Here is a 25,697-nt window from a genome sequence, read left to right on the forward strand (position 1 = left end):
CAACTTTTCAATACTTGAAGATAATTTTCATGCCCCTTCTAAGTTGGGGTTCTCAACTTAGGATCCATGGATGACCAATAGATGTATTTTAAAAGTCCATAACTTGGATAAGAAATGAATTTTTTTTCACTAACCTCTAATTAAAATTGAGTATTTCCTTCAGTTATTTAAGTATAGTCTGAGGATTCCATTAGCTTCACAAGACTGCTAAAGACATCCATGACTCAAAAAGGTTAAGAATCTACTTTTAAGGTTTTTTTCCAGGTTGACATACAATTATAATAGTCCTTCTGAATTTAATATAAATCCATGCACATATGAGTATATGCATATAGGCTCCATATGCACTCATACATACATAACTCTCAGTGCCTCAGCAGCTGTCTAGATCATTCAATACTTGTATAGGTTATATGCATATAAACACATGCACATATGCATGTCTATCCATAACTACACATGCATACCTATATACATGTAGATACACACATATATGTATTGTGTTATATATATATATATATATATATATATATATATATATATATATATATATATATATATATACATTCTCTCTCTTTTCTCCCTCTCTATCTCCCTTTTTCTTTCTTTCTTCCTTTTTTCTATTGATTTCCTTTCTGTTTTTCTGACTTCAATGATGTACATAATCACAATCAACATTTCCCAAAGTCTTATTGCAGCTTTAAGCTATTAAAGCTTAACATTTGTATAAAACACACATATTTTAAAATACCATATATTATATATAAACTGTATATACATAATATATGTGTGGTAACTTATATATATGCATATATATAAATACATATATCAAAAGAGAGAAAGAGAGAGAGAAAGAGAAAGAGAGAGAGAGAGACAGAGACAGAGAGATGGATGACAGAGACAGAGAGATGGATTTATCTGTAGATAAATCAGAAATGATTATTATGGATAGAAACCAGAAAAAAAAATCTGTGAATAGTGTTCATCATCCAAGAGGTTTCACTTTTTATACTAGATATCTCTCCTCACTTTCATAGGCAAACTCCTAGAAAAGGCCATCTATGTTCACTGTTTCTACTTTCTCACATTCTACTCTCTTTTTGCCCCTGGTAAACTAGCTTCTGACCTCACCATTTCATTCAAACTATGTATCTCCAATATTTGTACTCTCCTCCATGAAAGGTTGTTTTTCTTCATAGCATATTTTGTAGTCCTTTCTTCCTTCCTTTCTTCCTTCCTTCCTTCCTTCCTTCCTTCCTTCCTTCCTTCCTTCCTTCCTTCCTTCCTTCCCTCCCTCCTTTCTTTCCTTTCTTTCTCTTTCTTTCTTTCTTTCTTTCTTTCTTTCTTTCTTTCTTTCTTTCTTTCTTTCTTTCTTTCTTTCTTTCTTTCTTTCTTTCTTTCTTTCTTTCTTTCTTTCTTTCTTTCTTTCCTTCCTTCCTTCCTTCCTTCCTTCCTTCCTTCCTTCCTTCCTTCCTTCCTTCCTTCCTTCCTTCCTTCTTTCTTTCTTTCTTTCTTTCTTTCTTTCTTTCTTTCTTTCTTTCTTTCTTTCTTTCTTTCTTTCTTTCTTTCTTTCTTTCTTTCTTTCTTTCTTTCTTTCTTTCTTTCTTTCTTTCTTTCTTTCTTTCTTTCTTTTTCTTATTCCCCTCTTCTTTCTTTCTTTCTTTTCTCCCTTTTTCCCCTCCCCTACTGTCCTTCTCCTTCCCTCTCCCTCCCTTTTCCTCCACCCTTTCCCCATCTCTCTCTCCCCCTTCCTCTCTCTTCCCCTTTCCTTCCTTCTTCCTCCTTCTCTCCCTCTATTTCTATATTCCTTTTTTTCTTCCTTTTTTATTGGTTTCCTCACTGTCTTCCTGACTTCAAGAAATCTGTACTAAATGTTGAAGAATCACTAACAGCTCCTCTGATTTTTAGAATTCTCTTTCAGTCTTTGTTTTCTAAAGATTAATTAAGATGTTTTATAGCTATAGTTTGTCAGGTTTTCACATTGCTTTATTTTATTTTGCTTAATTTTCCTTTGCCCTTCAATGTGACTGATCTTGTTTCACAGTAGACTTGAATGATCCTGAAACACTTGACTTTGTCATATCATTTAAAATTAATAGTACTATACAATTAAAGTATCCCTAACAACTATTAAAGTGCATTCTTTAGGATGTAAAGCTCTACAATTACCTTGAACTAATATATATTCTTAAAAACCACAAAACTAAATAACAAGTAGAACATGAAATTTGTCACTCAACTGACAAAAATAACTGAAGCTAGGAAATCAACTTAATCTAGTTTTATCTGGTCAAAGTCGGACATTGTGAATCAGCCTAGGGTAAAGAAAAAAACACAAATGACTATTGCTGTCACAAAATGAAACTGTTTCAAAATTATTCTATATTCCAGGTATCCATGCATTCCAGATAATGCATATCATTGGAGTTCACAAAAGAGAAAAATCGCTAAATATTTCTTAGTCTCACTTTCCTCATCTATGAAATGGGGACAACATGGTGAGTGAAAGTGGACTTCCACTTATTACTTGTAAGCAAGAAGTCACATAAAAACAAAACTCAAGAGATGAATGATGAAAAAAATGTTTGATTAATCATGGAATGAGAATGTGATATAATAGTGGACAGCTCAAGTGCTAAGGGATAGCTTATATAGATGAGATCATAGAACCAACGAATCTTTGAAACATCACTCGTATCTCCTACTTCAAAAGGTAATTCTGAGAGTATCAAGTGATATAATGTATGCAAAATGATTTGTAACCAGGAAGTGCATGACAAATGTAAATTATCATTATCATTATTATTATTATTATTATTATTATTTAACCTCCATAGCTCTACGTTTGTTCATTTCTATGATAAAGGTAGCATTGATAAATGTTTCCTATATGTCTAGACAATATGTTGGGTCCATGAGATGCAAAGACAAAAATGAAATCCCTCAACTGGAGAAATTTGTCTTCTATCAAGGAGGTACATAGACACACACACAAATATAATATTTACAAAATAAATACAAGGCAATTTTTTAGGAAAAGGTACAACATGAAACACTGAAAAAGATGTTTTGCTGGTTGCTTCTCACCTTCCCAGAGCATAGGACATCTGTTTGGAGAGCCCATTAGATACCATTATTTGGAGCCATTGTGCATATGAGGCTCAGTTCTAAATTACCTTTACTTCAATCCTAGAGGGATTGGGGCCCCAGCTGTTTAAGTGCCTGAAGGAAATTGGTTCCTGAAAGAAATCTCTCTGGCTCCTGCCTAATCTGATCCAAGTCAACACCATGCTCATTAACAGGGGATTTGGCTTATGTGCCTATATATGGTTTTTTTTTTTTTAAACACTTTTTGCTTGCCTGGTCTAGCCTTTTCTTGTAAATGAAGACCCATTTCCTAGTGCTCTACAAGACTGTGACTTCGTTATTATATCCTTGGACTGGACCTTTATTAATTTATATTTATTTAGCTAATTCCTATATCTTTTTTATCTGAAACCAGACCAAAAGGTCTCCTTATAATTCCAAAATAAAAATAATATTTTTCCTAAGTCCTAGCTTTTTTAATCAATTAGAAGGCCTTGGAGGGCAAAGCTTTTCCTCCAAACAGTGAGTACACAAATTTTTATTGGACTGAGCCTAGAATAAGAAGATATTTTGACAAGTAACTGGAACTTGTAGCAGTATGTGGTAGGTGCTATTATAATAGCACAAACTAAATTCAGATCAGTAGGACTTAAAGAATTCTAATTGATTGATATTTCATGTAACCTTCTCAAGAACCCTATGAGGTGAGTAGCAAAAGTATTATGACCCCATTTTACAGATGTGGAATGGTCATAGCTTTAATCTTATCAGTCACAAGAGTTCTACCTTCAGACTTAGCATCCTGAAATTCCTCTAAACATAATCTTTTGCCCTTCCATTTATCTCCTTTTGAAACTCATTCTCTATTCTCACCATAGCTGCCACTTCTCCCTTTTCCATGTCATTTTTCTTTCTTCAAAATATGGACCTTTAATCAGCTTAAATTTCCATCATTCTTCTATCTTGAATTCCTTGCCTCCATTGTCCTATTTCCACTCATGGCTTTGCTGGATTGCTCCCACAATCTGCCTCCTCTGTATCTACTCATGTGCTTCTAAATACCCATGGAGGAACACTATCCTGCTGACTGGATCCATAACAAATTTATGCTATCCACTCTCAATTGGGTTGTTATTTCTTCATGCCAAGTCTTTTACTCTTTCTTGTTTGACTATCAAATTCTCCACAATGTCTGTTCCAAATCTCATCTCCTCAAACTATCTTTTATACCCCACCTCCTATTCCTCTTAACAAAGCTCCTCAACTCCTACCTGAGTAAAAAAGATTGAAGCCATCCATTATATGCTCTTTTCCTTCCCTAATAAAACATTTTAAATCATCTCAACATCATTTCTCATTTTTCCCTCCTATGCTCCAAACTTAGAGAAAGGTGTGACTTTTCTTTTTGCCAATTACAATCACTCTATTTGTGGCCTTTATACTTTTTCCCATCTCTTCCACAAGTTTATCCTTTCAGCTAATTTTATCTCCCTAATTATCTACTTTTCCTTATCACATGGTTCCTTTTCTACTTACTCTACTCACTTTCATCTCCCATATCCTTTTTTTTTTAAATGGAAGCTTTTTATTTTCAAAACATATGCAAGGATAATTTTTCAACATTGATCCTTGTAAAACCTTGTGTTCTGATTTTTCCCCCTTCCTCCCTCCCTGCCCTGGATGGCAAGTTATCCAATATATACCATACCCTTTAAAAACAAAAAACAAAAAACCTTTTACTTGACTCTATTATTCCCTTAAGCTAACATTCTACATCTTTTCTCTTTTCACTTACAAACTCTTATTCAAAGCTGTGTATCCTGATTGCCTCCACTTTCTCATCTCACTCACTTCTAGCCTTGCATTGTGATCTCCATGTCCATCACTTAACTGAAACTGTGCTCTCCAAGGTGGCCAATGATCTCTTGCTAAACAAATGGTCTTTTCTTAGTTCTCATGCATCTGGACTTTCTGTAGCATCTGACATTGTCATATATCCTCTCCTAGTTATTTTCTGTTCCATGGATTTTTGTGATACTGCTCTATTGTTTTTTTCTTATCAGTTTAATTTTCTCACAGTCTTCTTTGGAAGATAGTTAATTATTCATATTGTACTCCCTACCTGTGCTCAATCCTAGACCCTTTTCTCCTTTTTTTTTTTTTTTTTTTCTCTTCACTCTATAACTCTGTTCCCTCTTGGTGAAATCATTAGCTTTCATAGGTCCAATTATTATCAGTTCTTCCAAAGACTTTCAAGTCTACATATCTATCCAATAACTCTCTCCTGAGTTCCACCACCTGCTAGACACTGCCTTACTGACATCTCAAACTAAACTGAATGAATCTTTATTTATAAACCCACATCTCCTCCTAATTTCTCTGTTCATGTACAGAACAATATTGTTCTTCTAGTCATCTCGTTTCATCACCTAGGAATTTTGCACAACTCTTTACTCATTTATTCCCCATACCCAAATAGTTGCCAAGTAATATAGATTCTGCCTCCTTAACATCTCTTGAATCTGCCCCTTATCTCTACTTTGATGGCCCCAAATCTGGTTTGAGCTTTTATCACCTATCCCTTAGATTAATGCAATAATCTTCTAATTTGTCTTCCCACATCTAGCCTCCTCCTTCTCTACCTTCCAAGAGCTTCCAGACTAATATTCCTAAAGTGCTGATATGATCACATCACACCCTGCTCACTAAGCTCCTGAGATAAAATACAGACTTCTTTGCTTGGCATTTAAAGCCTTTTATGATCTGGCCTCAATCTTTCCTGGCTGGTTATATATCACTAGCTTTAATGTATTCCATGTTCTAGCCCAACTGGTCTGCTTGCTATTCCTCAAGCTTAACCTTCCATCTTTGCACAGACAGTCCCTTCTCCCTTCCAGAGCTCAACTTCTTGATTTTGTGAATATTCTCCTTCTAAAAGTTCTAGCTCCCTTCAAGAAATCCTTTCAATTTCTCCAGTTTCAACTTGTATTCATTTCACATATATCTAGTATTTACTTATCTCCTCCTCTCCTCTCCAATCTGTCCTTTCTTCTCCTCTCCTGTCCTTTTCTGTCCTCTCCTCTCTCTTTCCTCCCTTTCTCTTCTCTCTTCCCCTCCCCCTCTTTTTAACTATACCATATTGCACATAATGATGGATTCCCTGGTCTAGGCTCATTATCTGGCATGTTCTATTGATCTACCCTGACTCTGATCCTGGTCCTGATGCTGCAGTATCCTTACTAGTCTTGCCCCAATACTACAAGAAGCAGGTCATGATGAGGTTAGTTTGAGTGATTTATGAATACCAGAGGTATTTCAGCTTCCAAATGACCTACATAACCAGAATCTATCTCTCATCTTCCATTCCTTCTTCCTGAGTGCACACATGTGCACACATGGACACATGCATCCCACAGGATGTGATAAAGCATATCTCCCACTTGCGGCCACTGTTCCTCCTGATTATCTCCTGGGAACAGCTATCAGCCCTACTGAAGCAAGGGCTTTCTTTTTTCCCAAAGACGTCACTGTTTTCTCCTGGAATTTTGGGAATTGTTTCAAGGGACTAGGAGCTTACCTTGACAACTTTCCTTTCTCTAAAGCATGAAAGTCTCTCTCCAGGAACAGCCCAGAAAAACTATAGGGAGGAAAGCTTTTGAAGTTGCTTCTGAGATCGTGTAAGTTTCCATGGAGATCAAATGCTAATCAAATCACCAATTCATTCAGAGACTTTTTGCTTCCAATCTATAGGCAGAAGAAAACCTGCAGAGAAATTCACTCTCTGCAGGGTAACACCCATTCTAATAACAGAAAGGTTCCTTGTGTGACACTTGCCTCCTTTTTTACTTCCCTTTCATTATATCTTGTCTTTTTCTTTTAGTCTTTTTTTTTTCATCCAAAGCCCTCAGGGGTCTGAAGGGATCTGATATCATTGTAACAGCTGCAATAATAATGCTGGGTGACCATCGTATCCTTTTATGCTAGAAAACAGGAAAGTTTTCTGTTTTAGTTATTTTATATCAGGATTTCTTGTGTATGTTTGGTATTCTTTTATTTGCCAGAAAGTAAGTTCTATGAGGGCAGGGACCTCTGTCTTTATACTTCCCCAGCACATAGTAGTTATCGAATATATATTATATATGTGCCTTTATGTTTACATATGTACATATATCTATATGTGGGTAGATGGATGGATACATACATAGACACACAAATTAATTCATAAAGATACCTATCTTGTTTTCTATCTTCTTCCTTTTCTTCACTGATGTCCTGTTGAATTTGGAATCGACTCAAGTGTGCACTGTATTATACAAATGTGTTCAAACAGAGGTAGAAAGAAATGGGGAAAAACCCATTTATTAAGTGTTTACCATGTACCAAACATCATGCTTAGCCCTGGGAATACAAATGAAAAATTAAGGAAGTCTCGTGCCTCAAAGAGTTTATATCATAATGGGTAAAACAAATACTCTTAGAATCGTGGTGGCCAAGAAGGGGCACTCTGGTCTAGAAAGGTACATGGCTGTTCAGTGGGATCACAGAGGGATAGATCGACACACCCTATCAAGGAACAATGGAGGGAACAAGGAGGGAAAGTGTCAAGGAGGTTAGAGTTATAGAAACAGACAGATAGATATGTATGTATCTAAAGTTACTTTATATATACCTGCTTATTTTGCGGTTGTCTCCTCCATGAGAATGTAAGATCCTTTAAGGCAAGGACTGGTTTTGCCTTCCTATGGTCAGTGCTCCACATAGTATCTGACAGCAAATACTTCATAAAGGCCTGTTGCCTGAGACAGTCTTAGAAAGTTGCCCACCTGAGACAGTGATAGAGTACGTGTTTTGTCCAGTATGTAGGTGAGGTAGGTCTTAAAGCCAGCTCTTCCTTGCCTGAGGCCAGTTCTCTATCTGTTATATCATGCTGTTTCTCCAATGGAGTTGGAATATCCTAATTAGTTCTTGAAAATAAGCTTATAAATCAAAAGGTCAAGTGGCAGAAAATCCTAGCCAAATTTCACTCAGATAACTGTTCCCACAGTGTCACTAAATATGTTTATAAAGAGGAATGTCAGCCAGAACTAATCTTACTTGGTTTTTCATGGAATTCTCAATCAACTCTGCAACTGGGATGACTGGTATTTGCCAATACCAGATAGCTAGTTGTACGTCTGTATGTGGGGAGGATGTCAGAACTATACACACACATACATACATATACACATATAGGGGCATTTATATAAATACATACACACATATAGATATGTATATTTACATATATATGGATACACAATCTATATGTTCTGCTTACTTCTTCTTCTCCCTTTTCCTACAAACTTGTGAAAATTGGAGCCTAGAATTTAGTATGTGAGAGGAATCTGAAGCACTTGTGGACATGTTTCTCATCAATGATTTAGGGAAAGAGAAAGAGTAAGTGATGGATAAGATGGACTGTCATCCTATTTTGAAACCAGACTCATAAGAAACACACCTCCTTTTCAATCCTTTAGGCATTGCTGCTAGATATGTATAAGTGGCTGGGTTTGCCTCAATATAAATAAAACCGGCTCATTTGAAAAAGCAGAAATGATGTGTGAAGTATGAAACCATACAATATGGAATGAAATGACCTAGGTTCAAATGCTGGCCCTGCTGCATTAATTGTTTGTTTTTGGGTAAAACATTTGACTTCTTGTGGTCACAGTTTATTCATTGGTAAAATGGGGGTGCTAGACTAGATGACCTCAAAGGTTCCTTTGGCTGCAAGGAGAATCATAGGAGATCTCACTGCTGTTCCAGGACTTCTAGTTTGCATGCTGGTGGCTGGAAAAAGGCTGAGGAAGTTATGAGACATCCTTGTGCCATTAGTTTGCAAATCATTTAACAAAGGGATGTTTTATTCGTGTTCCTTGAGTAATTTTCCATTCCCAATGCAACTGGGACAATAGAAAGAAAAGAAATTTTTTTGGTAATTTCTGTCTGGGGCTCCCTGTAACCAAGAATCTGAATGTTACCAGAGGTTTGAACAAGGCCCAAAGTGATGACTACACAGAAGAATGACCTATTCTTCTAATACCTCAAAAATAATATCTCTGAGTTTGTAAATTTAGCCATTGATTACGATAGTTCTATATTTGGCTTCAGTATCATTGATTTCTCCATGTCTGATCCCTGCCTTCACTTTCCAAGTAAAGCTTCCTAGATCTTCCTTGGCAAAAATCCTGTACTTCACCCTTCTATTTTACTCCAGATAAATATCCTTAATATGACTTGGCCCCAGGGAAATTCTGACATGACACAAACTGCTGGTATCCTTCAGGCTTTCAGCATTGGTCTGAAACAGTTAACCAGCGCTGCTCAAACCCCCAGATCTGCTCATGACTTCCACCCATCTGCCCTTTTTTAAGTTCTAAAAGGGGGGCGGTGAAGAAGTGAAGAAAAGGGGGAGAATGTTGGAAGGAAGGAAAAATGAGTGGAAGGATAGTAAGAAGAACATCATGGAGTAGCTGGAACCTGAAAAGTTGGAGAGGAGAATTCAAGTCACCAAGATCAGAAATGGGGCCATGAGTACAGAGAGTGATGTTACCTACAGAGAAGTTTAAAGGAGTTTCCAATACTAGGATTGCTATAAAAAGAACCCTCTTAGACATTAAAAGACTTCAGAGAGCTCCTAGAATCCCTGCTCCACTAAACTAAAATGCCTTCTCAAGATGGTACCTTAGCCACCCTTCAAATGATCCTCAGTGCAACTGTGCCTGTGTGTGGGTATCTGCAGAGGAAAAAAGGGGGAGCAATGAGATTTTTATTCAGTGCATACACAGACCTACGTCCATTAGGTGGCACTGATGCTCACCCAACTAGAGAATTACTGGGAGTTCCAAAATCCACATGCACTCGGTGATATCTTTCATTCGATGTCATTCTGTTCCCTGGGCTCCTGGATAGTGCACATGAGTCATCGGAAGGTACTTGGCTCTTAGAGCTTGGCACCAAGGCTGTACTATGCCAGTCTGGGCTAGATTTTCTCAGCCAAAATGGGGATGGCATCCAACTCCTTACCCCACCCTGCCCCCAGCCTCCTAGCCTCAAGGAGCTACCTTGTCTAATTAATCCCCCATTTGAGATTCAGGTTGAGTAATAATTAAATGATTTGTCATTGGTTATTTGACAGGGCTTGGCTACCCATTTGCCAAACTAGTGGTAAAACCTGGAACAGAATAAAAACTTCTCTTTCATACCAGAAGAGAGACAATGATGTGAATAGAATTCCTTATGTTTTGATCTTGGCTTTGTTGATTCAATCTTAAGCCAACTGCCACTCTTTGTTTTCAGGTCTATGACCCCCAATTTACCTTGCTATTTCCATTTAAAACCATGGCTGATTAGAATTGCAAAGGATCCTTGAGAAAATTTAGTCCATGAGTGTTGGAACTCTGTCTTCCCAGAAATCAGCAGGAGTCAGGATAATCAAAAGTCTTTATTCTTGGTCTTTTGCAGTTGAGGTCAGGGGATTAGATCTAGTGATCTCCACACCTCCTTCCTCTCCCTCCACCCCCAGGAGAATGCCTCAAATTCTTCCTCCTACTCCACCCACTCATGTCACTTCCCCTCCTTTGTCCACACCCACAGATCCAGCCAGCACCGAATAGTTGGGGAGGGTCATCCTTCAAACATGTTAATAGAGAATTGTCCAATTGGCAATTAGTCTCACGTGCTCCATTATCCAAGTGCATTTGCTCAGTTCTAGCCTTTTACACATGAGGGAAAAGATTTCTTTCTTCTCTTGTCAATTGATTAGCACCTCCGTCGGCTGACCCAGTGATATACTTCTGACTCTTCCCTTGACAGAATCATTTGGCTGTCTGATTTTCTCTAGTGATATTTTCTTCCTATATTTTCAACTTTATTTTGTGGAAACTATCACCAATACATATCAGAATTGGTCATGGATATCTGTAAGAATGTGTGTGTGTGTATATGTGTGTAATTTAGATTTGTGATTTCATTATGTGGGAGATTCCTAATTCCCTCTACTAATAATTATCAGCTACACATCTATAACTTTTTGTCTTAGATCATTGTTGCCTAGAGCATTGAAAGGTTTCCACCTTGCTACCTCTCAGTAAGAACCTAATGTAGTAAATATCTATGCATTATATATTATATAATATATGTAATATACATATTATATAAAACACATGAGCATGCCATCTATAATTATATGTGCTTCATATATGTACTATATATGATAATATATATTTATGTACATGTGCACATATATATCACAGACTTTCATAGTCAGAGGGGTCTTCTGAGGTTATTCAGAACCAAAAAAGGGATCGTCTCTACAACATAATCAACTCATCTCACTTCCTTCCAAGGAAATTCAGTATGCTTTTGGATAAGACAAATTACTGCGGTGTTTTTTCTTACATCAAACCGAAATCCTTCTTTTTGTGGTTTCTACTAATTGCTCCTCATTCTTCCTTTCAGGGCCAAGTAGAATATGACAGAATTTCTTTCACATCCTTCAGATATTTGAAGATAACTATTATGTCCTGCCGAGGTCTACTTTTCCTCAGGCTAAACAAATCTAGATCCCTCAGTCAGTGGGGGACATAGCCCTGGACAATTATAACCCGTTTAGCAATGGACTTCTGGTATTTTAGGTGAATAGAAAATAACAGCCACTATTTCCCCTTAAATGCATCTATTCTTTCAAATATGGAAATGTCACTGTTGTTAGACCCACAGGAATCCTGTGTGTCAATCTGAACTGGCACTCAAAGCCTCTTAACTTAAGTATAGCAGTTTAACTAATTATCTCTAAGTGTTGCTGTTCACACTGCAAAGACAGGTGTCAGTAGATCAGGACTTTTCAACGAGTTCACTCCCTGATTCTCAATTTAATTGAACTCTCATACAAGAAGCAGCAGTTGCTCAGAGCCTTTTGGTCTTCAGGGTTGGTTTTGTCTAACCTGTTACTTCTCTCACTTCCCCCACCCTCACTCTTCCACCTATGGTTAGAGCTCCAACTCTTAATGTTGTTTCTCCTTCCTTTTCAAAGAGAACCATGACTTCAGGGAGGGGACACTGTGACATGCAAGTGAATTGGATTTTAGTGAGGGAAGGCTGTGCAAAGTCCCCTGCCTCAGTTTCTCCTCCAGAGATCTCCAGTCACCCTGACCCAGAACTCAAGCTATGTCTATAGGAAAGAAGAATGAGAATTTTTTGGTCTCACTGGGTTTTGAACACTTGCCTATGCAAATAACGTTGAATGACTGTGGTTGTTGACCCAAACTGCTGCTTACTGACCTACTGACCTCCTATAGGTCTTGTTATCTTCACACAGCAGCCCCCTTAGGATTTCTAGTCCTATGCATCTGTCCTGCAGCTTAACTTCCTTTTTTTTTTTTTTTTTTTTTTGCATTGTCTTCTCAATATGTGAATTGCTTGAGAGTAAGGACCACTTGCTTTTTCTACTTGTAACCCAGTGCTTGGTACATAGTAAGTAGCTAATAAATGCTTTTTAATTCACTCATTCCATGAAGTCCATGGAACATACAAATACTCTGACCGAATCCCAAATTTGCTTTAGAAATATACATAGTAGAGTAGATGAAAAGGATCTTTCACTTCCTTGAGAAATGGGTTTGTTCTAACTATTTTTGATTCTTTAAAATCTACTAAATTCTATCCTGAGAGCAGGGCCAGCTAAGTAAAAGTTCTTAAGATTTAGAGCTGATAAAAACCTTAGAGGTTTTTAGTTTGGGGAAAATATACTTCAATATTTCAAGGACTCAGAATGTAATATTTTTCTAGGTGAGTGATTGAGTTCATGTTACTTATGGCTGTATGATCTTAGAAAGTCACTTAATCTTTGGGGATTTTAATTTCCTTATCTATAAAATGAAGGGAGTTATAATTTTCATCTAGTTTTCATTTCATAGGGCTATAGAGACCCCAACCATCTAGATACTGGATAAGAAGGGACAATATTCAATTACAGATCAGATTTTTTGGAGAAGTAGATTTCTTTTTTGTTGTTGTTATTATGTCTATTCTTTTCTCCTTTTTAAAATTAAAGCTGTTTATTTTCAAAACATATGCATAGATAATTTTTAATATTCACCTTTGTAAAATCTTAGGTTCCAATTTTTTTTCTCTTCTTTCCTCAGTCAGCAAGTAATCCAATATATGTTAAACATGTTCAATTCTTCAAATACACATTTCCACAATTATCATATTGCACAAAAAGATCTGATCAAAAAGGAAAAAGTTGAGAAAGAAAACAAAATGCAAGCAAACACCAACAAAAAGTGAAAACACTATGATGTGATCCATACAATCCTCTTTCTGGATGCAGATGGCTCTCTTCATCACAAGACCATTGGAACTGGCCTGAATTACTTTGCTGTTGAAAAGAGTCACATCTATCAGAATTGATCATCGCATAATCTTGTTGTTGCCATGTATAATGATCTCCTGGTTCTTCACTTCACTCAGCATCAGTTCATGTAAGTCTCCCCAGGCCTCTCTAAAATCATCCCACTGGTTGTTTCTTACAGAACAATAATATTCTATAACATTCATATACTATAACTTATTCAACTATTCTCTACTTGCCACTAATTCTCTCCTTATCACTAAAAAAGGGCTGCAAAAACATTTTTGAACATGTGGAAGGGAGGTAAATTTCAAATCATTTAGGGCACATGGCTATAAATTCAATAATTTGTTTGATAAATTTTTATTGCACACCTATGATATATAAGAAATATGTTAGGAGTTGAAGAAGGCACAAAGAAGAGTAAGACAAATTTCCTGCCTTCAATGAGCTCCCAAAATTGTCAGGGAGATATGATGTGTCCACAAGTAACTATGCCACAAAGGAGACTGTGATAAATACAGGACAATTTCATCTATAAAATGATGGGGTTGGATTGGTGGGTCTTTAAGGTCCCTTCTACCTCTAAGATCTCTTGTGATCCATTAAGCCAGTGGTTTCAAAACATTTTTAATCATAAAAATCTATGAGTAAAAATATTTTGTTCTTCTATCCGAACACATACTTACTTATTTGAAAATTATATACACGTCCTACTGTACAAATAATTATATGCATTATGAAATGCATATAAAAAGATACATTTTAAAAAGGAATGAAAATGAAGAGGAAATAATAGAGGGGGCCACTATGGTTTACTGTGAAGAAAAATGGTCAGAACTGTGCTTCAGGAAAATTATTTTGCTTACTATGAGAAAAATTTTGGAGAGGGGATACACTTGAGTGAAAGAGGAGGCAAAGTAAGATATCTAGAAAGATAAAGGAAGAACTAGCTGGGAGAAAGAGAAGTATACAAAAGGTGGTATGGAACTGGAAATGATGAGATGCGACAACTGTTTGGTTATGTGGTGCAAGAATAAGTGAGGAATTGAAGATGACAATGAGACTATGAGTGAATCTGGGTGAATGGAAATCAAATTCAGAGAGCAGGGACATTCAGGGAAAGATAATATAATAATATCTAAGATCACTGGATGACTCATTTTATCCCAGTTAGGTAGTGCAGTAGAGAGAATTAGACCCAGAGTCAAGACGACGGAGTTCAAATCTGGCCCTTAGCTGTGTGATCCTGGACAAGTCACTTTGCTCATCTGTAAAATGAGCTGGAGAAGGAAATGGCAAATCTCTCCATTATCTTTGCCAAGAAAATCTCAAATGGGGTCATGAGAGTTGAACAAGAACAACAAAAAATACTGGAGGGCAAGACAGGTTTTTCCCATTAAAACTTCTTCAGCTACTATCATGGGTACTTGGGGATTAATTAGACTATAATTGCTTTGAGGGGACAAAACCCAATTTAGATAGTGAGAGGTCAGGAGTTTACACAACAGAGGAAAAAGGAAGAAAAAGGAATACTGGGAGGCAAGGTTTGGAATTACAAAATCACAGATTGAGAGCTGAAAGTGATCTTGGAAGTCATGGAGGTTAACCCTTTCATTTTGTGGATAAAGAAACTGAGATTAGTGGAATGAAGTGAACTTGCCCAGTGTTACACAGTGACAAAGTTTTTGAGGGATTTGAACCAGGTTGTACTGGAAACAAATCCTAACACTGGCTACTGCAGAAAAAGGTGGGATATGATCCATTTTTCCTATTTCTAATTAATCACATAAGTCAGCAACCCACTTTGAAGATAGTTAAAAATACATGTTTGAAACCCAAGAAAGAATTTAGGGGTGAGAAATGCTGAGCTGAGAACAGCATAGTGTGGTAAGAAAAAAATATTCCTAGTTTTATAATGCCTATTTTACAGACTGGGAAAGTGAGCCTCAGAAAGAAAGGAAGGAAATAAGCATTTATTTAGCATCTATCATATGCTAGGCTCTATGCTAAACACTTTATAAATATTATCTCATTTGTTTCTCACAACAATCATGGGATGTAGGTGCTATTATTATTCCTAGTTTACAGTTGAGGAAACTGAGTCAAGTATATGTTGAGAAATTTGGCCAGAGTTACATAGCTAATAAGGTTCTGAGATAACATTTGAACTCAGATCTTACTGTCTCTAGGCCCAGCATTCTATCCAATGGTTGATCAAATAGGATTGCCAGTGTTTATACATGTAATAAGTAAAAAGGCAGAGTTCAACCCAGACTTTCTAACTCTAATTCTGTTGTTATTTCCATTATACCAGTCATGCTCAAATAGAGATGGTGAGATCCATGTGAGACTCTGGTACATTAAAGTGGAAAGGGGTGAATTTTGCCAGTCAGAGAACTGGAGTCCAAATCCTACTGGTATCACCTGAATGACTTTGAGCAAGCTACTTAATTTTTCTGGCTTCATTTTCCTTTTCTGTAAAGTGAGAGGATTTGAGCAGACGAACAGTAAAATCCCTTTCAGTTCCAACCTAATATCCTAAGCATATCAGAATAGGATACAGTTTATCCTAATATTATCTGCATTTCTCCTTCATTGTAGGATCAACTGTCCTCATCTGATTATTTCACTCCTGTATTAGCAAGACCACAGGATTGGTTGGGAAGCCAATCAAAGAAAGATTAACTCAGTGATCACTCTTGCATGGTGGGAATCCTGCAGGTCATAGATCAATAACATGCATATTAAATAGCACAGAATGGTTATCTGGTGAAATAAGATTTTGTTGTTGTTGTTGAGTTATTTCAGTCCTGTTTTAAATTTTCTTCGCAATGATACTGGAGTGATTTGCCATTTCCTTTTTCAGTTCATTTTTGCCTATTAGAAAACTGAGGCAAAAAGGGCCAACTGACTTGCCGAGAGTCACCCAGCCAGAAAGTGTCTGAGGCTAGATTTGAATTTAGGAAGATGAGTCTTCTTGGCTCCAGCCCAGCATCCTATCTACTGTGTCACCCAGCTGCCCAAATAAGAAAACAGAAACCTCCAGTCTGGACAAAAAGGCATTTCTAGAGTAAGAGTGCATCCTGGTCTTTAGCAGGAATGGATATTTTTTAGTGTCATGCTTGGCTGCTATCTAAAACAGCTTTCTTTTAATGGTATTAGTTTAAATTCTATTTGAAATCAGGTTTTGAAATAAGACACTGAAAAACAACCTAAGTTTAATTTTGCAAGATGCATTTTACAGAATGTAAATCCACTACTCCCAAGAAACACTTTTTACCATGAACCTTAGGGGGCTAAGCCATTCCCTTCCTGAGGACTCTAAGCCTGGGCAGCTTGGGTAGGATGAAGAACCTCTGTGTAGTTAGTATCATAGGGAATTAACTATTGATCCGGCTTACATAGGGTCTAATACTTACCCACTTATTCAGGACTTCTGTTTTTCCAAATAAATACTATCCTTCTCTCTTTTTGTTTCCAGCTCCACTAACCCCCTAACTGGATAATGCTTCTGTCTTTGGCTTGGAGGAGGACTCCATGGTAATGAATATAATACATGCATTCACATCAGCTTCTGAATTTCATCCAATCCAGAGGGCCAAAAAGCAGGATGTGGTATGATAGGAAGAGAAGATGAATAATACCAATAGATGGTGGAATGTATTCTGGTTTCCCCATTGGATAGTTTATTGTAAAAGGTTGGATAGGATAAACATAACTATATGGGACCCTCTTGGACTAGATAGTTTGCTCAAAATTGGGCTTCCTTCCTTTGAATTCAAACAGCACTGTATTTGTACCTCTCATGTACTTATCAACATTTATTTTGTATTATAAAAATAATAAATGCTCTTCCATCTCACCTCTGCCTTATGTAACCCGCGAGCTCATTCAAGGCTTAGCTGAAGTGATATCTCCTTCAAGAGTCTTTTCTTGATTACTCCATTGTTAGTCTTTAGTCATTATACATTATTTGTGCATATTCCGAATTTACTTATTTCAGCACAGGTGGTATCTTTTTAGTTGAATGTAAGCTTTTTGGAAGACAAGGATTTTCATCTTGATATTTTTATACCTAGTGCCTATACAAATAGAAGGTACTTAACTGTTGACTGATGGTTGTTCTGTGAAGTTAGTCAGTGGGGAGAGAACTACAAATACAAAGCATTTAGAATTTCATAGGTCTATGCTTTAGATGCTGGTGACTTTAATCTTAAACTTTAAAACTTAATATAATAATAATAATAATAAATAAAAATAATAATACAATAAAAACTACATCTACTATGTGCTTAATAATACACTGAGCACTAGATCTCTTCATTTAAGTGTGTAGTTACTAAACATATATTTACCTAGAACTTTCCAATTTATTATTTCTAGTGATGAAATTCCTTTGGGTGCAAGGAAGAAATGATCACCCCTGTATCTAATCATATGTGGAGAGGAGAGCAACTTGGAAATTACTTTTTTAAATATTTATATACTTGAGTATATAGTGGAAAGACCCCTGGATTTGAAGATCTCTTAGTCCAAACATCAGCTTTGCCTCCTATGACTTTGGAAAAATCATTTTTCTTGTTCAGGTCTTAGTTTCCTTATCTATAAAATGAGCAGGTTGTAGTGAATAACCTGTCAAGGCACTGCTAGTTCTAAATCTATGATCTTATGACCGAAGGTTCAAACTCCTGCTCTTTTCTGAACCTCAGTTTCCTTACTTGGGAAATGTGGATAATAATATACACACTATTTACTTCACAAGGTTGTTGTGTCAAAGGGAAGTGCTAGATCTGAGCTCAGAATCTATGTTCAAAATCTACTCTGCCAACTGGATAAAACCATATACACTCTCTGAGTCCCTGGTGGTTTTTTTTTTAATCTATTAAATGAGAAGATTGGACCAGATGACCTATGTCATCTAGTTCTAAATGTATACTTGAAATGAAATCCTACACATGAAAGGATGTTGAAACTATAAAGTACTCTACCAAGGTGAGTTGTTTTTGTCACTTAAGCTATTGAAGGAGCCTGTATGAGATAATATCTCTGCTTTGATCTGAGCATGGGGACATTGAGGTGGTTTGGGGAGAGCTCAGAATTCACTCTGGAGATTTCAGTATACCATGAGAATCATTGTTGTCTTCTCATACTATAGGATTTAGACCTAGAGCAAGATTAGAGGGATAGTTTTTGTAGTTGGAACTGGAATGAAGCTATTAGAGGAACTGAGAAGATGGGGATAAAGAGATAGCTATGGTGGATGAAAATGGTTGCAGGGTTGTTTGAGTAGGAGAAGGTGCTCCCCACCTTTTCCCTTGAACGCCTCCGCTCTGTGACATGACTTTGGACTTGTATTCCATGTAAAGTCACTCTACCCTCACCCTTTTGGGAGAAGTCTCACCAGGCCTCTCTGGAACTGAAGGAACAGAACTAAAAGTGACTGCAGGCCAAGAGTACTGACTGCAAGCCAGTATAATAGTTCTGAGATGAAAAGGAGTTTTACAGAAATTTAGCCATTCATATTCAGGAAAAAGATTCTGCGCTGGTCCCCAAGTAGACCTGTTCAGCTGGATTTCTTGCACCAGTATAATTAAGCTCCCAATTTCACACATCTCCTATGAATATCAGCTAGGGCTGAACAATTGTCCCTAATCCAATCCTTAACCAGCTATGACAGAGCAAATACAAAGGAAAAAGGGGAATCAACAGGCTTTTTCTATGTCTTGCTTATAGAAGGCCGACCGTAACTTAAAATATAAATTATAAGTAGAGAAAGGTTTGATTCATGTATGGTATCCAGCATGAAATCCAGTTATATTTCCAAGAATCAAGCTAAGACTTTTCTCAAATGAAGATATTCTATAGGCAGCTAGATGGTATGAACAGAGTGCTGAATTTGGAGTCAGAAAGACATAACTTCCAGTTCTTAGACACTTGCTACCTTTGTGACAGGGGGCAAATCATTTAAACTCCTCAGATTTAGTTTTCTCATCTGTAAAATGGAGTTTACAACAGCCTTTATTCCCTAAAGCTATAAAGATCAAACATGCAAAGTGCTTTGCAAGAGTTGAACTATTTTACATAGATATTAGCAATCATTAAGAGAAAAAAACACAGACTTAATTTTTCCAAGCAATAAGCCTTACCTCCCATGAGGAAGAGAAGCCCTGCCACATACTGCATAAGGCCTCGGTCCCAGCAGCAGCCCAGCACCCCGATGATCCAGCCAAAGAGGATGATCGCCACTGCCATGCCCATGAAGCCAGCCGTCATTCTGCGTAGATCTAGAGCAGAAAAATATTCCACCAAGAGTTAGAACTAGAGCCTTACAGTGAGTGCATAGAGAAAAACACAAAGGTATGCTTTACTTCGGGGGATCCATGTTGCTTGGAAGTAACACAGCAGGGATAAGAACCAGATAGGAGTTGATCTCCCTCCATCCAGAACATACCTATTTTGTCCATTTTAGACAGATGCATATTGTTCTTCATTGACAAAGAACATCTTGGTAGCAATTATAGAAGTATGACTGTAGATCCTAATTGAATTCTGAGGTAAGTCTCAAACAAATGAGAGCCAGTTTTGGGAAAACTCCATTTTACCCTGAATTCTGCTCTGGGTCTTTCCATTTGCTGTATAGCTAAACTCAGGCAAACCACTTAACATTTCTGGGCTTCAGTTTCCTCATTTGTCAGATGAGGATTTTGGATCAGATGATGTCTAAGCTCTAAATTTTATGAATCTTTAACATCTCCTAGGGACTTCTCAGCCTTGGGGCCAGCCCCTTAGTGTATGTATATGTATTTGTGAGTAAGCTTATTTCTTTTTCTCACTGAACAGTCCTTTCTAATTGCCCTTCTCTCTCATGCAGATAGCAGCCCATCTATCATTGTGACCACCCAAATGACCCATGAAGTCTCCTTCTCTCCATCAAACTGTAGAGACAGATCCACTCCACACCTCACTGACCAGAAGTGTGGTGACTTTGGCATGATTGCTCCTGTACTCATCTGGCTTACAGGACCCTGGGCAACCTTCTCGTTTGGGCGTTGATGAAGAGGGACATTGTCTGGCTATGGTATTGTCACCAGATGGAAAAGGGCATAAGGGATACCACTTCTCAGTTATACTCAGCATTGTGCTCTGGTTCTGCTCTGGTTCCTTCTGGGTTGCCTTTTTTTTTTTTTTTTTTTTTTTTACTATCAGTGTTTTTTCACTCACCTACTCCTTCTACCACTAACCAAATTCCCATCCCTTTCCTCCTCTCTCCAAACTTCCCTCATTTTATTCCCTGGTCACTTGGACCAGAATTTATCCTTCATCTATAACACATATACCTGCAAACACAATCCATAGCCATATAAAAGCAAATCTGTGTGGAACAGCCTTCGACTTGTTGGTTTCTAGTTACTGCTCTCCTATGTCCTGGGATGGGGCACAAAAGGAATTATATAATTCCTATGCAGTTTTGCAAATATTACCATACTACCCTATGGAGGTCCATGGCCAAAGAATGCTTACAGAGCATATGCTGAATATTGCAGGGGAAAGAATACCGAATTTGGAGTTAAAGGAGCAGAGTTTGCATACTAGAGCTGCCATTTAATATCTATATGAACTTGGGCAAATCATTTCAAAATTTTGAACTTCTAGTTCCTCGTCTGTAAAATTAAGGGGTTCAATCAAATGACCTCAAAGGTCCATTCAGCTCTAGAGTTGAGATCTTATAATACTAGAGCCAGAGATAGGGGAGGGTACACTTGGCTTAAGTGCCATCAGCACTTAGCTCATGGCAGAAGATATCTCTCACCACCCATCTCCATCTGTCCTCCACATTGCTCCTATGGGAATTGTGCCCTGCTTTATTGAATGCTGAATGCCAAGTCAAGGAAGCTCTCAGAGGGGCAAGGCAGGAAGATAAAAGGGGAGCGGCTGATCGAACAGTGGTTAATGGCTCTCACTCTGTCAAAGGAATAGGCTGATGGGTGGTCCTGCTCTTTAAAAGAGAAGAAAAAGGGAAAAATATGGATTCAGCTCCTGAAATTCTCAGGCTGCAGATTCCCACATCAGAGAAAGAGGGAAGCTCATCTGCCTAGTTTACACATGCAGGCTTTGCAGAGGAGTCAGGGTTACTTCCTGTTGAACACAGTTCCCTCTCCCCTCCCACAAACTAATCCCAAAAATGCTTGGTTTGGCTGTGTAAAAGTAATGCTAATTACAGTCATTTACATGAACTGCTTGCTATTTATTCCTAATTACCATGCGGCACAATAACAATTATTTATATCATTTGTGGCAGGTTCTTTCCCCTCTCCAGGCTGATCCCTCTATTGGTAGAGGTGGGTGGATCCTCAGCCTATCTGAAGGCTAGCCTGAGATGTATTCTCATCACCCTGGTAGTATCTTGACCAGTTTTTGAATTCTCCAGCCTCATCTGGATAAGCACAGAGTTATGGCCCTACTGGGGCAAAGAAAACTCAGCAAATGTATAGTAGTCATGCTGCTTTGGCAGGTTCAGGACCACTGACAGTTCCTGGTCTCTGTTATGAACTCACATCAAATTTAAGTTTTGACTACAATCCAACGCTCTTTACACATTTGCTCGGTCTTTCTTAGTTTGTTCCTTGTGTTACATGGTTATCCATTTCCTGCTTAATTCTATTAGAAGGAATAATGCTGCCAAGTCATTTTTCAAATTCCTATGAACCAGTAATTTTTCTCTAACTCAAAATACCCTAACTTCAATTATCACCTCTGTGAAGATAACTCCCAAATCTATAGAGCTAACCTTAATCTCTCATCCTGAAGTCCAGTTCTACATTCACATAAAATAGTTCTAGATGAATTTTTTACAAGGACATAAAACTACACATCCAAAATGAATTCATAGTCTTCCCACACTAAGTCTTGCTATGTCTTCCTTCTTTCTGCAGATGCCATCACAATCCTCCAACTTTTTATTGTACAATAGAGTATGCAGTCCTTTATTCCCCATTTTCCACTACAAATATAGGGTCATAAATTTAAAGCTAGAAGGGAACTTACACATTACTGAGTCCAACCTCCTTATGTTACAGATATAAATGCAAAATTGAAGAGGTAGACACAGAGAGAGAAATAGAAACAGAGGCAAAAAAACATTCACAGAAAGGGAGAGAGAAACAGAGATAGAGATAGAGAGACACAGAGAAAGATGGAGAGACATACAGAGAGACAGAGACAGACAGTCACATGTAGAGATATTCACAGAGATAGACACAGAGAAACAGAGACACAGTTATCTAGGTTTTTGGATGCCCAGGAGGAGTTAAGTGACATGTTCAGAGTCGTATAGTTAATGTATGAGGCAGGATGTGAATCCAGGTCTTTCTGACTCCAAGTCTAGTGTCCATCCATGTTCACTCCACATTTGCAACTACAAGTCCATCAGTTTGTCATTTTCATTTACCAGATCTGTAGCCCTGGAATGTCTCCAGGATGGATATGGATACAACTACATAACCTAACTCCAAATAGGAAATGGTTCTAGGCTTTGAGATACTCTTATTTGATCATTCTACTTCATTCTCCATTAAAACAGAGTGCAAGAAGATAATGTTTTTGGGATCGGAGAGATTGATATGAGAGGACTTCAAAGATAAGGAATTCCATACACTGTTGAGGAACAGGATTCAAATTCTGTCTCTAATGTTTACTACTTGTGGAATATCAACCAAATTATAACTTTCCTAGGTCTCAGTTGCCTCACTTATAAATTGGGTGGTTTTGGATTAGATGATCACCAAGGTCTCTTCCAGCTCTATATTATGATCTTGTGGTCTTATGAAACCATTAGGAGATTGCCTACATAATACATGGGGCTTCACAGAGAAAGTCATGAAACATTACACAAAATCTGAGATGAGCCTTCTAGGACAAGGATTCTTAACCTTTATTACATCATGGAATTCTCTGGTGGTCTTGAGAAGCCTATGGAACCTTTCCTAGGCTAATTTTTAAAAATACATTACTGAAGGAAATGCTCAATTTCAGTTAAAAGTTAGTGAAAATTTTAAAATATAATTTTTTCCTCATTCAAGTTCACTGACCCCATGAAATTTATTGATGGATCCTCAATTAAGAACCCCTACTCTAGTCTAGAATCTACATTATGGAGACCACTCCAAACCTCATCACCAAAATCTTGACCAAAATTGTGATAGATAGCAGAATAGATAGTGGACAGTACCTACAGTCACGAAGGCATGAGTTCAGATTTTCTGAACTGAATCTGAATTCAGATTCAGAGTTTACATACCCTATCTATGTGAGCCTGGACAAGCAATTTGACCTCCATTGTCTGAATTTCCTCATCTATAACAATAGCACCTATTTTTCAAAGTTGTTATGAGGATCAAATTCTCATGCACTGAACCAATCTTAAAACATTACGTAAATGGGAATATATGATTTCATAAATGGAAGGAACTCCTCTTTAGAATATTCTTCTCCAGCAATGTAGCTGGGATAAAGGAGGCTCAATCTAAGTCTGTTTGAAAGACTGGGGGATATGTTAGTTACCCTTCTCCAGTGTTCCAGATTCATAGTGTTAGATTCACCTAAGGGCCCTAAGAGGTTAAAAGGCTTAACCTGGCTCATGTAACTAGTATGTGCCCCAGGGTAGACTTCACAACCTGGGTTATGTTGCCTTCAAGTTCAGTTCTGTATGTACTATTCCATGCTACCTCTTGAGAGAAAGGTTAATGCTCCTTAAATGAACAACTTCTTTTGGTAATTCCCCAGAATATGCTGGGGGGGCTATTCTGAGAACCTAACAAAAAGCACATTAAGGTAAGGCAAATTATGTCTTTGGCTCACCTTAGTTGGATAGGGATATATGTAGAGAGGAAAAGGATTTTACACACCCTGATCTTAGTTGTATGGTTCCAGCCATACCCAGGGCACACAAACCTCAGGAGCTTTCATGTCCTCTCCTCTGAAGTTTCACTTCTACCCTATGCTTCAGAGTACTCATTGTCACCGGCTCCATATTCAAAAAGGATAACTGACATTTCATCCAGTCTTTCAAAGACACCCAGATTGGCCATCCTTTATCCAAGAGACTCCACCTGAGCTATTCAAGGGCTGGCAAGGCACACAGACTTTCTCAGTTTACTCAATTTAGATTATATATGCCCATAAATAAAGTACCTAGGACTCTTTCTCTCCCCAAGGGAAACTGTAATATGAGTGGTATCTAATGAGCATATTATTTAAGGTTATGAAACAAAGGAAAAAATACAAAAACATAAATGAGAAAATGTCAGTAATAGGAAAAGAGAATGAAGTCTCTTATTTTGAGGTTGAAAGTCAGGCTGGGACCTGGGGAGGATGATGGATCTTTCAGAGATTTTCTGAGACAAACATGAAAAAGGTTGTTGTACAAAGGCCCAACTAGGTCAGTTGTAGTTTAACATGTATTAGCCACAGACTTGATCTTATGTCAAGGGTTTTGCAGCAGCCACTGAAGACCCTGTATTAAGTCTCTGACTGAGGAAGAAGGATGAGAATAAATCTTGTCATCCTATTATAAAATCATTGACCCTCTGAGATGTGTGCAGTTACTTTAAAGGTTGGGATTTGGGAGGTTTTCTTGAGATTGTTTATTTCCAAGGTATCTAACTTGCAGTTTGAGTTTATTGCCACCAAATAGAAAAATGGTGTCTGGGCTTCTGCCTTGAGGTTCAACTAGCCAGATCTAACAACAACAATGGTGGTGATGATGATGACAAAAATGATGATAAACTAGCATTTACACAGTGTTTTCAGTTATTTCATTTCATCCTCAAAACAATCCTATGAGGATGATACAATTATTATTGTCATTTTACAGATGAGGAAATTGAGGCTGACAAGAGTTAAGTGACTTTCCTAGGATCTCACAGCTAGTAAGCCAATGAGGTTCAATTCAAACTCAGGTCTTTCTGGCTCTAAGCCCAACAATCTATTCATGATTCTTCCTGCTGATATAGGCTTTTTACATGTATTTTTAAGTGAAACACAGAGGAAAAATGATTTCCCACCAGCAATGTTGGATTTTTCCAATAAAAGTATAGATTTCTTTTATTAAAACATTTATTTTTATAATAAATTTTTATTTTAAAAAATATACACAAAGATAGTTTCCAACATTCACCCTTGCAAAATCTTGTGTTCTAAATTTTTCTCACCCCCTTCT

General features: G+C 37.5%; 1 protein-coding gene across 1 annotated transcript in view; it reads right to left on the reverse strand.

Moving 5' to 3' along the window:
- TMEM178B (transmembrane protein 178B) overlaps positions 1–25,697 on the reverse strand; it is a 422,390-nt gene that overhangs the window by 19,066 nt on the left and 377,627 nt on the right. Inside the window, exon 3 of the mRNA XM_074267725.1 lies at positions 19,627–19,764. Within this exon, the coding sequence (XP_074123826.1) occupies positions 19,627–19,764 (138 nt within the window). The remainder of the gene's footprint in view (positions 1–19,626; positions 19,765–25,697) is intronic.

This window comes from Sminthopsis crassicaudata, chromosome 5, assembly GCF_048593235.1.
Source record: "Sminthopsis crassicaudata isolate SCR6 chromosome 5, ASM4859323v1, whole genome shotgun sequence".
NCBI lineage: Eukaryota > Metazoa > Chordata > Mammalia > Dasyuromorphia > Dasyuridae > Sminthopsis > Sminthopsis crassicaudata.